Source organism: Myxine glutinosa, chromosome 5 (genome assembly GCF_964187855.1).
Source record: "Myxine glutinosa chromosome 5, kmMyxGlut1.1, whole genome shotgun sequence".
In the NCBI taxonomy this organism is placed as follows: domain Eukaryota; kingdom Metazoa; phylum Chordata; class Myxini; order Myxiniformes; family Myxinidae; genus Myxine; species Myxine glutinosa.
The window spans coordinates 210,674,281-210,689,034 of NC_136265.1; the positions used below are offsets into that span (position 1 = coordinate 210,674,281).

Genomic DNA, 14,754 nt, shown 5'->3' on the forward strand with positions numbered 1-14,754 from the left:
CAACCGTTACAGGATCCCCAATTGGCCCGACTCCCCCAACGTTGACCAGATCGCACCACGGATATTCAATCGGGAAACCTCTAAAGCGACCGAAAGAGAAGGAAAAGAGAAGAAGACAGAGTACGGAGGAAGAACAGATTTATTATACACACACAAGCAAAAAGAAGGAGCGACCAAAATTATTTACAAGCAATGGATGGAAGAAGCAGTCACACAGTGCATCGTTAGCTTATACTATTCAATTTACTTAACCCCAGGACAACGATTAGGACAGACGACGTTCACACTTACACGGGGGATATTGCAGGCAGGTATGGCTTGAGGTGGGTTGCTGGAGAGGGAGGCAGGGTCGGAGGTAGCAGCTCTCAATTCTTTTCGTTTTTGGCGGGAAAACCCTCGGTCGCGTATCCGCTGCCGATGCTGTAGACGTCACGCGCTGGCTCGGTCACACCTGTTCCTCTCCTTCTGGTGGAGCCGTCTCCCTCCTCTCAGCGCGTCTCTTCAAACCTTGTTTCCTCCCCAAGTATCTCTCCTTTTTGGTTTGGAGCGTCTCTCATCTCACAGCTCACAGCTCACAGCTCACAGCTCAGGTCCTCTCTCATGTCATCTCTCAAAGCAGTCCCTTCCAGTCGCTTTTATTACTCGGGGCGGAATCAAGCCGCCGGCTGCGAGGGCACGCCTACCGGGTCGCTCACCGCGGTGCTGATTGGCTGTTAGGGCTGTCCGATTTCCCCCTTTGATCATGACGACGTGCCACGCCTGTGAGTTGGCGGCTCCTACCCCCCTCTTCTCCGAGATTAGCACATGGGCAATGGCGGCTTGCGAGATTGAACACCACTCGCACCGCTTTTGAAAGGAACTTTGGAGAGCGGAGATGATTGGGGAAATTGAAAGGGGCCTACGCTTATTTTGTTTGATACAATGCAGAGTCAATCTAGTGGGAAACACATATTTAATCTACATAGAATAAGGAAATAAACTATTTTAAAAGATATATCGTGGCCTGTGTGTAAGTTTCATGGAATTAACTAGGAGGACGGCTGCGACCATTATTTACATTACGAGGGTGTTACACACAACAAAACCATACTTTTCACATTCGTTACACTTCCTCCAAAATTGTTACACTTCTCAAAAACCGTTACACTTCTCAAATTCGTTACACTTCTCAAAACCGTTACAATATTATGGTTTGGGGCAGCTTTGCTGCTTCAGGGCCAGGGCAGCTCACCATCATATAATCCACTATGAATTCTTCATTGTACCAGAGGGTGGTTGAGGATAATGTGAGGCCATCTGTCAGAAAGTTGAAGCTCAACCGAAGGAGGACCTTGCAACATGACAATGACCCGAAACATACCAGTAAATCCACCAAGGAATGGCTGAAAAGAAAGAAATGGAGGGTTCTGGAATGGCCAAGTCAAAGCCCAGATCTAAATCCCATCGAGATTTTGTGGGGGGATTTGAAACGAGCTGTGCATGCAAGAAACCCCTCGAACATCGCACAGCTGAAATAATTCTGCATGGAGGATTGGGTAAAAATTTCTCCCAGTCGATGTCAGAGACTGGTAGCCAGTTATAAGAAACGCCTACTCTATTTTTTTTTTTTTTTGTATACATAATCGAGGCTCGTGAAAGAGCTAACATTTATCACACAAACAAATCAAACAGATAAACAACCAAAGTATATAAAAAGGGGAGCGGTAGACAAGATGGGGAGAGAAGGGGAAGCACATAAACACAACATTTGTGAGGGACATCGGGAATGTGTGGTTGAGGTACCTGAGGTTGTTTCTGCCAAAGGGGGCAATACCACCTATTAGAGCCAAGGGTGTACTTACTTTTTCCACATGCGAAATTTGCATTTATGTTTATTTAAATTATACAATGGACTACAAAATGTAAATGTTTCATGATATTTGTTATATTATATCACCTTTATCTATCAATACTGTTGAAATGCAGATCAAATAGCTGTATGTTGAAATATATATGTTGAAAAAGTCAAAACTTTACATGGGGTGTACTTACTTTTTCATGTGACTGTACATATACCTGTGTGGTTTATGTATTGTCAATGAAATACTCACTCAAACTTTTGTGAAATCGTGAAAGTGAATTCTGTGAATCTGTGAAAGGGACGTGTGGTGTGGCGAGCATAGCGAGCCGATCCATGCTAGTTTAATATGCAAATAAAGTATCCTACAGGGCTGCAATTGCCCATAGATAAAGAAACCTACATTTTTCATTTTTGCTTTATAAATTAATGCATATAATAATTTATCGATTGACACATTGCCACATTTGGACAATGAGAGATGTCAAATATATTTTTCCATAAATTCTATTTATAGAAAAACTGCTCAAAATGCAATTTTTTAAAAAGCACATATTGTGGGCTTATATCGTAATAAGCAATCAAAAAGTTGATGGAACAATATTTAGTAGGCAATGGGAGATCCAGGGTGGGGACACATCCGGCACCTCCCCCATACCCTCCCTTTAAAAGCGATCTTTTTTTTTCCACATGTAATGAAGAACAAGCATTCTGAGTATTGCGCTGCAATACATGTCCCCTACCGGCAGTCTGTCGTCCGGAAAACTGTTGGGGAAATTACCAAAGTTAAAAGTGCCATAACTTGTCAAACATGATCGAAACGTCGTGAAGTTCGAACTTGATCTGTAACTTATCATAAGGAAACCATGTACCAAGTTTGAAATCATTAGCATTAAGAGTTTAGAAAAAAAGTCCGGAAAACTGTTCTTTGCGTGACGGACGGACATACTGACAGACTGACAGACTGACAGACGGAGGGCAAACCTATAGTCCCCTCCGGGTGTACACCGGTAGGGGACTAATAAGAAGAATATCGACGTGTACACAACCCCAAGATGTGGTCTCGGGATGTGTGGAACTGTCTCGTGCAGTAGATTTTTCTAACATTTTCTGCTGTGAAGACTAAATACATGAGGTAGGTAAGCCTACCTAATATTGCATAGCATTTCAAAAATTTAAACATCAAATCTGCAACGATTACATTTAAGTAAATGCTCAAAGGGTTTAATTATGTTCATACAAAAACGAATACATTGTGCCAAAAAAATCAGTGTCTGTTACTAAGCATTAAATGTTAATGTTAATTGTTAATGTTATTCATTAAGTTACTAAACATTGTTGAAAAAGATGGATAGGTATTTTCAGTGTCGTTTCTATTATTGTCATTTTAATTTCCCGATTGAACAATCAACAACAAACAACAATTGTTGTTGGTTGGTCAATCAGGAAATTATAATCGAAACAAGTCAGGAGACGACGATGGTTCACGAGCGAGCGGTATTCAATGACAAAGGACGGACGATAACCGAAACAGGCCCGGACTGGGTGGTCGGGGGCCCACGTTGCAGGTGTCGGCCCCCGACATGCGGTGTACATGCCTATTTACAAAGGGCCCCAATGCGCTGCGTGTGCAGGCCTTTAAGAGCTAGCTATACGTAATTGTGTGTGGTGCTGGCCTAGAAATGTCAAAATGAAGGTTACTGACCTTGAAATGAGATAGAAAATAATGTATAATCAGTTATGAGGTTAGTTAGCTACACAATACCGAAAATTCGGTTCAATTCCGACACTTTGAAAATTTGACCTTTGTGACCTTCAAAGGTCAAAGGTCGAAGATTCTGAAATTTGTTGGAAAACTTGTATTTCATGATGTATGTGATAATATAAGATCATGTACGACATTTCACGCTATCAGGAAGCAAACAATGTAATAAAACCATCAAAAATCGACTTTTCTAAATTTCGTGACCTTGTGGCGAAAATGAAAAATCGAGCTCTGTGGGGCTAGACACATGACATTGGCCTAACCAAATTCTGAAACCCCTGTCAGATTCCACCAAACCCCTTGGAGAAGATGTAGCTTGAACTCGATTACCCCCTAAAAAGACATCTTTTTCGGGCGTGGCTCCGCCCACCATGGGCGCAATACGCCCACTCTAGGCAGGACACAACTAGATCATGATATCAACCTCCCACCCAAGTTTCATCAAGATCGGATGATATCATCGGGTAGTTATGCTGTGGACAGACAGACAGACAGACACACACCCATGACGAATATAGTGGTCACTCTGTTTGATAACTCGTGAACCAATTATATTTTTCATTGCAATGTAAATTTTTGCGCCCTCCCTAACCTAAAATCATGGATCCACACATGGTAGGTATTGGGAAATCTTTTGTTTCCAGATTCATTCACTGACTAATAAAGAACATGTGTAACACAACACCTTATTGAGATCAAAACACACATTCAGCCCAAATAAACTTGAAATGTTTTCCACTTTTACAACTGCTGTGGTGTGTACCACAACCTTCATGCCTCGCAGGCTTGTAGGAGCTTGTTGGCCAGGCCTCAGCGAAATGATATCTCCTTCCACAAGCAGGGTGGCCGGAAGGTTTACGAGTCGGCCATCACGGAAAGTCCACTGCAAGCCAATGGCTTGAGAATGCGGCATAAGAAGCTCAGGATATGCAGTGGAGCCCCACAAGGGAGTAGCACTTTGCACAGAGTTATGAATGATGGCTAAAGGGAAGGGAATGTCAGGAGGGATAGAAAGTGTTATCAATCCACCATTTATGGCTTCTCTTTACCTCTACTACAGGAAGTTTTCTCCAGTGCAGAAACGAGCAAACTAACCAATTTGAAGTTAATTGGAACCAAAAAGGGAGACGTGATACTGACAATTCAAAAGATATACATCCAGCAGATACATTACAATCCTTATCCATACACTGTCACAGACAGCACGTTCTGCTAAAAGCCCATTTTCTTTCATAATCGATCGATTCCTATCTTTACTTCTTGCTATACTCCCACAGTGATATCTCTTATTCAAAATGCCCACGCTGGGGGACTTGCCATGAAGTTTCTGCAGGATCCGTTGCAGCCGACGTGGAATCTCTTGGCGTTTGAGCTGTCCTTGTCTGTGCATCAAGTACAGATTGCATAACAGGAGAAACAGGAGTGCTGCACCACTCACAAGCTCGACTCCTTCACTGTTGATAGGGAACACATCTACCACACTTAAGCTGCACACACAATGTATGTATGTAACATGCATGATCATTGATCAGGTAGGTATCTGAGACAATCCTTAGATTATAACTTGTTTACAAAGTTAAATGCATGTCATTACCTCAACCACCAAAGGTCTTGATCTTGGAGACGACGTCACGGATTTTCGAAGCTCCACACGGTCTCCACGTTTTCAAAGTTAGGTCATTGGTCACAATTGTATTTTGTCGAAACTGTATTTATCTTTCGGTGTGTGAACCTATAGTGTGCCCCTTGGAAGTTTCTCGGTGTCTATCTTTCATAAATTAATCGTTTCTGTTTGCCGCGCCACGTGTGAGGCCTTGCAGCCTCAGGCTTCCCTCGTCGAAGTTTGTTCCTTCCTTCGCTGTTTTTGCTAGGTTTTTTGATTTTCCCTTCTCCCCCAAACTTCACCGAACATCTACTCTTTGTCTAATGTTGTAACCCCCACCCCCCCCCCCCCACGACCACCCTCCCCCCAAAAAAACAAAAAAAACTTTTATTTCCCTTTCTCCTCGTGTGCTTTTGTCCCATCGTGCGCCTCTGTCCATGTGCGCTGTCCCGCCCCGCCTCCATTATCGCCTTGCCTTCCACCTTTTTCCATGTTCAAGTGACTCGTGGTTGTCCCTCTCGGCTCCCTCTCCCTGTTGGTATTTTTGTGAATATAAGATTATTCTTCACGGTTCTGTTTAAATATGTTTAAACTTTCCCCTTCAGCGTTTTATTCAGTGGTTTATTACAACACGCTGTTATTCTTCCTATTTAAAAGGCTCCTTTCAATTTACTCTTCAACTCATTCCATTTCAAAAAAATATTCAATCTCTTATAATTCTTTCTCACGACATGCTCTAATTTCTCATTCATTCCACCCCTCCTCCATCGTTCTTAAACGGATCGCTAACTTGAAAATCACAACAAACCCAATTTGTAATAAATGTTCATCTTTCATAAATCATCCATTTTCTAAACTCCCCCCCTTGCCCCTCCCCTCCAAATCTCCCCCCTTGCCCCTCCCCTCCAAATCTCCCCCCTTGCCCCTCCCCTCCGAAACTACCCCCTTGCCCCTCCCCTCCTAAACTCCCCCCTTGCCCCTCCCCTCCGAATCTCCCCCCTTGCCCCTCCCCTCCTAAACTCTCCCCTTGCCCCTCCCCTCCTAAACTCCCCACTTGCCCTTCCCCTCCTAAACTCCCCCCTTGCCCCTCTCATTCAAAACTCCCCCCCAACCCCTCCCCTTCAAATCTCCCCCCAAACCATCCCTCCCAAATTCTCCCTCCTCCCACCTCCTTCTCAAAGCTGCCTCCTCCCCAATTCGTCTCCCTTCTATCTCATACCTCCACCTCCCCCAAGCTTCGGCCTTCCTCTGCTCCCCCTCAAACAACCCCTTACTGTGCCTCATCCCATCACCATCAACCCTTTCGTCCTCCTCATCCTTCCCTTTCTTGTAACTCTTGTGTAATCTCTGACACACTATCAACTGCTCTTCCTACCTCCCCCTCTCATCCTTCATCTGCCCCTACCCCTCCCCTCCCCTGTCTTGCACCCGATGCTCCCCCTCTCTCCTCATTAATGTTATGGACTTCAAACATCCGGGGCCTTCGCTCAAACCTGATTCATCTCTCCATTCAGGTTGCTTCTGACAATCCAGACTTGATCTGCTTAACAGAAACTTTCCTCCTTCAAGATGTCTCTGATTCCTTAATATCTCTTCCTGGTTACTCCCTCCTCCGGTATGATAGACCTGAGCCTCGTCCTGGTGGAGGGTTGGCCATCTTTATCAAAAACTCTTCCTCACTCTCCTTGCACTGCCCTCTCTCCACCCCACCCCCAGGAGTACCTCTGGCTACGGCTTCCTCTCCGCTCCCACCTTTTGTTCATATGTGTTCTGTACCGTCCTCCAAACAGTGATGACTCCATTTACATTTCGCTGTCGGACAACATGGACCAACTTCTATCAACTCATCCAAACTCTCTCTTCCTCATATGTGGCGACTTCAACTGTCATCATGCCAGCTGGCTGGGTGTGGGTTCATCTCTCACCAGCCATGGCACCTCAGCAAAGGACTTCTGCGACTCATTGGGACTGACACAATCTGTCAATTTCCCGACCCGGATCTCAGTCAATGGAGTATCTTCTCTTCTGGACTTGGTTATGACTCTAACTTCGCTGCAAATGTCTGCTGCTCTTCTTCTGCTACAATCGGTTCTTCTGATCATGTGCTTGTTAACGTGGACATCTCTCTGCCCATTCTCAGAGAGCCTCCTCAGCGCCGACGAATCTGGCATTTCACTCAGGCTGACTGGCACGGTCTGCAAGAAGCCATCAATCATCTGGACTGGTCTCCCATCTCCACTGCCTCTGACATAAATTCTTCCTGGGAATTCTTCCAAAGCAAACTGCTCTCTCTCTCATGCACAGATTTATCCCATCTCGTCTTCAGTTGTCTTACCCTTCCTCCCGTTCATGGTACACTGAATCTTGTGGTGAGGCAGTTGCCCTGAAACAACTTGCCTTTGCCTCTTGGAAGGCAAATCCAACTGAAGGTAATCTCAGTTCCTTCCACGAAGCTCGGAACAAGTGTGTGTCTACCCTCAGGAGTGCCAGGAAGCACTATCTCTCCACACTCAAGATTGAACTCTCAACCCTGTCTCCTTCCTCCAAATCCTGGTGGCGTCTGGTCAAATCCGTTTCTGGTGTTTGTTCCCCCTCCATCCCCTCCCTTACCTCAAATGGCTACACAGTTGACACCGCACGTGACAACGCCGAATGCCTCAACACTGTGTTTGCCTCAAAATTTTGTGTCCCAAACCCATCTCTCTCTGTTCCCACTACACCTTTCCCAGTCGAACCCAACTGCTCCTGGACTATGTGTCCTTCTCTCCTGACAAGGTGGAGAAGTTTTTGTCAAACCTCGACTCTGATTCTGAAACTGGACCAGACGGCATCAGCCCACGGGTCCTGAAATCCTGCTCTGCCGCTCTATCTCACCCTCTCTCTGTTCTTTTCACCCTCTTTTTTGCTCAAGGTCATCTGCCAGCATCTTGGAAATCAGCAAACATTACCGCTTCACACAAAAAATATGCAAAAACAGATCCATGCAACTACAGACCAATCAGCCTGCTTCCAATTATCAGCAAAGTCATGGAATCCATCATTGCTTCGGATATCAAATCCTTCCTCTTCTCCAATGGCTTGATCTCTGATCATCAATTTGGATTCAGACGAGGTCACTCTACTCTGGACATGTTGCTTCTGCTGTCTCAACATTGGATGGAGGTCCTCAATGCCAAACAGGAAATCAGAGCTGTCTCACTTGACATATCACGTGCCTTCGATACGGTCTGGCACCCAGTTCTGCTCACCAAACTCTCCTCCTATGGTGTCCATGGAAATCTCCACTCATGGCTTGCGGACATCCTCTCTGGTTGTAGGCAACGTGTGGCCCTGAATGGATTTCTCTCATCTCCCCTTCCTGTTCTGGCTGGAGTTCCCCAAGGTAGCGTTCTGGGCCCTGTGCTATTTCTGGTCTTCATCAATGATCTCTCCGACTCTCTGGAAAATCCTCTCTATCTCTTTGCTGATGACTCCACTATCTGCCGCACCATTGCTCATCCCTCAGATCGGCAGTCTGCAGCCTCCTCACTCTCTGCAGACCTGGACAAAATCACAGACTGGTCAAACAAGTGGAACATGTCTTTCAATCCTTACAAATCTCACACTCTTACAATGTCTCTCCGAAAGGACCGACTGGAAAACCCTCCCATCTACTTTCTCAACAATCCTCTCCAAGAAGTTCTGTCGCACAAGCTTTTGGGTCTCACTATCTGCCATGATCTTTCTTGGGAAAACCACATTTCCAAGCTGGCCTCCAAAGCCAGTCGCCGACTGGGCATCCTCCATCATGCGAAGTCCTTCCTTGGCACACCTGAGCTCCTCACCACATACAAGGCTTTCATCTGCAACTCAATGGAATACTGTTCCCCCCTCTGGGCTGGTGCTCCTGCCTCACACCTAGCTCAGCTTCACACTGTTGAAAACAAAGCTTTCAGAATCATTGGAATCTCCTGCGATGAAGTTAACTCCGAGGGCCTTTCACTCACTCACCGCAGGCAGGTTGGTGGTCTTTCTGTCTTCTACCGACTCCTCTCCGGGCTTGCTCCCCCAGCTCTCTCTGTGCTCTGTCCCCCCAATATTCCTTCAGGTCGCACAAGATATGCCTGCAACCCTCTTATGGTTAAACTGCCAAAATCTAGCCTCTCTGCTCACCTTCACTCTTTCATTCCCCTTTTCTCCCGCATCTGGAACAAACTCCCCCACTCCCTTCAATCCCACTCCTTGCTCCAGATCTTTAAAACAGCTATTGACCACCATCTCTTATCTTCCCCCATCCAAAACCTTGATCTTTTCTACCCTTGCTAATTCACCCCAGATACACTTTTTTTTTTTTTAATTCCAACTTCTTTCTTGGAAGTCCTTGCAGTGTTCATAATTCATATGCTTTATACCTCTCCCACCTCCCCCCAAGCCCTCCCCCTCCCACATTTCTCCCGATGTCCCTGCTCTCAAATGTTGTGTTTGTGTCCTTCCCCCTCTCTCCCCATCTTGTCTACCGCTCCCCTTATTTTTTGTGTTTTATGTGTCGGTTTGACTTTTTGTGTGATTAATGTTAGCTCTTTCACGAGACTTGATCTTGTATACAAAAAGAAAAAAAGAAAAAAAAGGTGAACCCTGTTTGTCTGCAGGTTCAGATGAAACTTTGTGGACAGGTTGGGTGCGTGTCAATGACAAACTGATTCCATTTTGGTGAAGAACCTGATCCGGACGCGATAATTTTAAAGTGATTCTTTACCATTGAGAGATGGGGCCAAAAACGATATACCGTCACGTGAAAAAGTAAGTACACCCCATGTAAAGTTTTGACTTTTTCGACATATTTCAACATACAGCTATTTGATCTTCATTTCAACAATATTGCTAGATAAAGGTAATATAATATAACAAATATCATGAAACATTTACATTTTGTAGTCCATTGTATAATTTAAATAAACATAAATGCAAATTTCGCATGTGGAAAAAGTAAGTACACCCCTACATTTATCACTACTTCAAATACCTAAAATTATAATCAGGTGCACCAGCTCAGGTGCAAATGATTAGAAGATCGTTAGAGAGGATCTTGGAGGAACCTGTCTTATTTAAACCTCAGACATTTCGTTTGGTTTGCTCTTTGTTGTTGAAGTGTGCGGCATCACCATGCCTCGATCAAAAGATTTCTCTGACAGAAGGTCTTCAGACAGACGCCTTTTCTGAGGCCTTGAGACAGAAGAATATAGATGCCTACGAGTCTGGGAAGGGATTTAAAAAGATCTCCAAACAATTTGAAATCAATCATTCGACTGTCTGGAAGATCATCTACAAGTGGAGAAGATTCCAAACAACTGCCAACTTGTTCAGGCCAGGCCGTCCCAGCAAGTTCAGCCTGAGAGCAGACCGCAAGATGCTGAAAGAAGTCTCTAAGAACCCCAGAATGTCATCACGGGACCTACAGGTAACTCTTGCCACTGTTGATGTCAAAGTGCATGAGTCTACCATTAGAAAGAGGCTGCACAAATTTGATCTACATGGGAGGTGTGCCAGGAGGAAACCTTTGCTGTCCAGAAAGAACATCAGGGCAAGACTAAAGTTTGCCAATGAACACCTAGGCAAAGACCAGCACTTCTGGAACAATGTGCTCTGGACGGATGAGTCAAAGGTAGAGCTATTTGCGCACAGTACCAGAAGGCATGTTTGGCGAAAACCAAAGACAGCATTTGACCACAAGAACCTGATACCAACTGTAAAGCATGGTGGTGGAAATATTATGGTTTGGGGCAGCTTTGCTGCATCAGGGCATGGGCAGCTCACCATCATAGAATCCACTATGAATTCTTCATTGTACCAGAGGGTGCTTGAGGATAATGTCAGGCCATCTGTCGGAAAGTTGAAGCTCAACCGAAGGTGGACCTTGCAACATGACAATGACCCTAAACATACCAGTTAATCCACCAAGGAATGGCTGAAAAGAAAGAAATGGAGGGTTCTGGAATGGCCAAGTCAAAGCCCGGATCTAAATCCCATCGAGATGTTGTAGGGGGTTTTGAAACGAGCTGTGCATGCAAGAAACTCCTCAAACCGCACAGCTGAAAGAATTCTGCATGGAGGAGTGGGCAAAAATTTCTCCCAGTCGATGTCAGAGACTGGTAGACAGTTATAAGAAACGCCTACTTGAGGTTGTTTCTGCCAAAGCGGGCAATACCACCTATTGGAGCCAAGGGTGTACTTACTTTTTCCACATGCGAAATTTGCATTTATGTTTATTTAAATTATACAATGGACTACAAAATGTAAATGTTTCATGATATTTGTTATATTATATCACCTTTATCTCTCAATATTGTTGAAATGAAGATCAAATATCTGTATGTTGAAATATGTTGAAAAAGTGAAAACTTTACACGGGGTGTACTTACTTTTTCACGTGACTGTACAGTGCTTTCAGAAAGTATTCACACTCTTTGACTTTTTCACATGTTATTGTATTACAGCCTGAATTAAAAATGGGTTAAATTGAGATGTGTTGTCACTGATCTACAAATAATACCCCCATAATGTCAAGGTATATATTTTTTTTGGAGAAAATTTTCAACATTATTAAAAATGAAATACAGAAATATCTAATTTACATAAGTATTCAACTGCCTGAGCCAATACTTCGTAGAAGCACCTTTGGCAGCAATTACAGCTTCGAGTCTTCTTGGGTATGTCCTTGTCAGCTTTGCACGTCTGGATTTGTGGAGTTCCTCTCATTCTTTCTTGCAGATTTGCTCAAGCTCTGCCAACTTCGATGGGGAGCATCAGTGAACAGCAATCTTCAAGTCTTTCCACAGATTCTCAATGGGATTCAAGTCTGGGCTTTGGCTGGGTCCCTCAAGGACTTTTGCATTCTTGTTCTGAAGCCATTCCAGTGTTGTGTTGGCTCTATGCTTGGCTGTCATTGTCTTGTTGGAATGCAAATCTTTGCCGCAGGTCTTTTGGGTCTTTTGCACTCTGTAGCAGATTTTCCTCAAGGATTTGCCTGTATTCGTTCCCATTAATTGTTCCCTCTATGCTTAAAAGTCCCCAAGTCCCTGCCGCTGAAAAGCATCCACATTGCATGAGGCTGCCACCGCCATGCTTCACAGCAGGGATGGTGTTAGATTGTTGATGAGTTGTGCTCAGTTTCTGCCAGACCTAGCACTTCGCATTCAGGTCAAAGAGTTAAATTTTCATCTCATCAGACCACAGAATATTTTGCCTCTGGCTCTCAGCATCTTTCCCATGCCTTTTTGCAAACTCCGGGAATGCTATCATGTGCTTTTTTTCTCAGGAGTGGCTTCTATCTGGCCACTCTCCCATAAAACCTAGATTTTTGAAGTGCTGCAGAGACTGTTGTCATTCTGGCAGATTCTCCCATCTCAGCCAAGGAACTATCATCTGTCAGAGTGGTCATTGGGTTATTGGTCAACTCCCTGACCAAGGCCCTTCTTGCCCGGTTGCTCAGTTTGGTCAGATGGCCACCTCTAGGAAGAGTTTGGGTAGTTCCATATTCTTTCCATTTCCTAATGATGGAGCTCATTGTGCTCTTGGGAACTTTCAACACTATAAACTGTTTTATACCGTTCCTCAGATCTATGCCTCCTCACAATTATATCTCGGAGTTCTACAGACAGTTCCTTGGACTTAATGGTAGAGTTTCTGCTCTGACATGCACTGTCAACTGTGGGACCTTATACAGAAAGGTTTGTTTCTTTCTAAATCATGTCCAATCAATCCAATTGGTCACAGGTGGACTCCAATCAAGTTGTGGAGACATCTCAAGGATGATCAAAGGAAATTGGATGCACCTGATCTCAATTTGGAATGTCATAATAAAGGTGTTGAATACTTATTGACTCGACATTTCAGCATCTCATTTTTAAATATTTTGTAAAAAATTTCAAAAACAAATTCTACTTTGACATTATGGGATATGTGTAGATCAGTGACAAAAAAAATCTCAATTTAATCCATTTTTCATTCAGGCTGCAACACAACAAAATATGAAAAAAGTCAAGGGGTGTGAATAATTGCTGAAAGCACTGTATAGCATAATGTTTCAAAAAGTTGTGGACGAGTTCTGACAAAACTAGCTAGATCAGTTGGTTATTTGACAAGAACAAGCCAATTCGATTTTGGTTCAGGCCCGGATCCAGATCCGCCCTATCACTGGGATACAAAACGTAAGCTATTCAGCCGAGCGGAGGTATGTGCTCTACCGAGTGCTCTATCAGTGAAAGGAAACCACCGAGTCATTAACCATTTGACAAACAAGCAATCTTAGCAAAAGCTAAAATATGTTAGAAAAGCAAAGAAATAAAGAAATAAAGAAATGGAATTTTTCATAAAGAAATAAAAATGGCAATAAAAAAATAAAATAAAATGGCAGACACTGCAAGTGATAGCAATGTTTTCCCAATGTACCCTAACCCCCCTCCCTCACAACCACCTCCATCCACTTTGACCTCCGTAAAGTCAAAAAGAAGACAATAAACCAAGGTATATCTACATTAGTCTGTAGGGACTACGATAAAGTGTCATTTTTGCAACTACTGCCTGGGTTAGTTGAAACGCAGAGGCACAGCGAGCCAAAAACAATTTTGTGACCGATGTTGACCTTTGACCACTATAAAATCCTGAAAGAGATTCAAATCAAACATCTTTCTACACATCTCTATAGGGGCTGTTTTAAGGCGCTTTGTTGCAACTTTCATCTGTATCGATTAAAATACAAGGGGATGGGAAGGCAAAATTTGTGATTGTGTTTCACTTTTCACTTTTAACATCAGAATAATGTCCCAAATCGAAAAAAAAATAAAAATAATGGGTCTGGGTTTATGGGACAAAGTTACCTCCATTATAAACTTGAAGAGGATTGGCTAAGAAATGAAGGAATGCTGTGAAACTTTAAGGGTATAATGACAATGTGTTTCCCCTCAATGTAGAAGGGGAGATGTAAAAATAAAAGCTTTAATTTTTGAAAGATTATTTAAAATAAATATCAGCAAAAGACTTTGGCACCAAATTCAAGAGAATCTATGACCCTCCCTCTCTTCTCACCCTCCAAAAAGCTAACCCACCGCTACGTTTTTCTGATCGTTTAAAGGTCACATTAAAAATTAAAGGTCACATGAGAGAGCGTGAGAGAGAAAAGAGAGATAAGTAGAAGAGAAACATCAGACGTTTCGAACTCGAGTTGTGGTCTGAAAAACGATTCTCAAAGGGCACATGATCTTCGACCTTTTTTTTTGGTATACAGAGTCAAGTCAAGGCTCATAGAAGAGCTAAAACCCAGAACGGATCAGGACGCAACACAACAAAATGAACAAGAGAGAGAGAAAGAGAAAGAGAACGAGAGAAAGAGAAAGAGAAAGAGAAAGAGAAAGAGACGACAGCTGGGCCGAGGGACAAAAAAAGATTGAGACGGACCAACAAGGGATGCATGTAAGGATGAGGGGAAGGGGAGAATGCAGGGGGGGTTGACAAAATGGATACTGAAGCAAACTCTCAAGAAGGTGAAAAAATGGAAATTTGGAAGGAGGTGGG

The 14,754-nt window shown here is 43.7% G+C and overlaps 1 protein-coding gene across 6 annotated transcripts in view; it reads right to left on the reverse strand.

The window, feature by feature from the left end:
* TMEM94 (transmembrane protein 94) overlaps positions 1 to 14,754 on the reverse strand; it is a 187,630-nt gene that overhangs the window by 118,203 nt on the left and 54,673 nt on the right. For all 6 annotated transcript variants that reach the window (XM_078779433.1, XM_078779430.1, XM_078779435.1 and 3 more), the window contains 2 exons: positions 4,920 to 5,056; positions 4,372 to 4,583 (listed from right to left, as the gene is read on the reverse strand). In XM_078779433.1, coding sequence (XP_078635559.1) covers positions 4,372 to 4,583; positions 4,920 to 5,056 — 349 coding nt within the window. The remainder of the gene's footprint in view (positions 1 to 4,371; positions 4,584 to 4,919; positions 5,057 to 14,754) is intronic.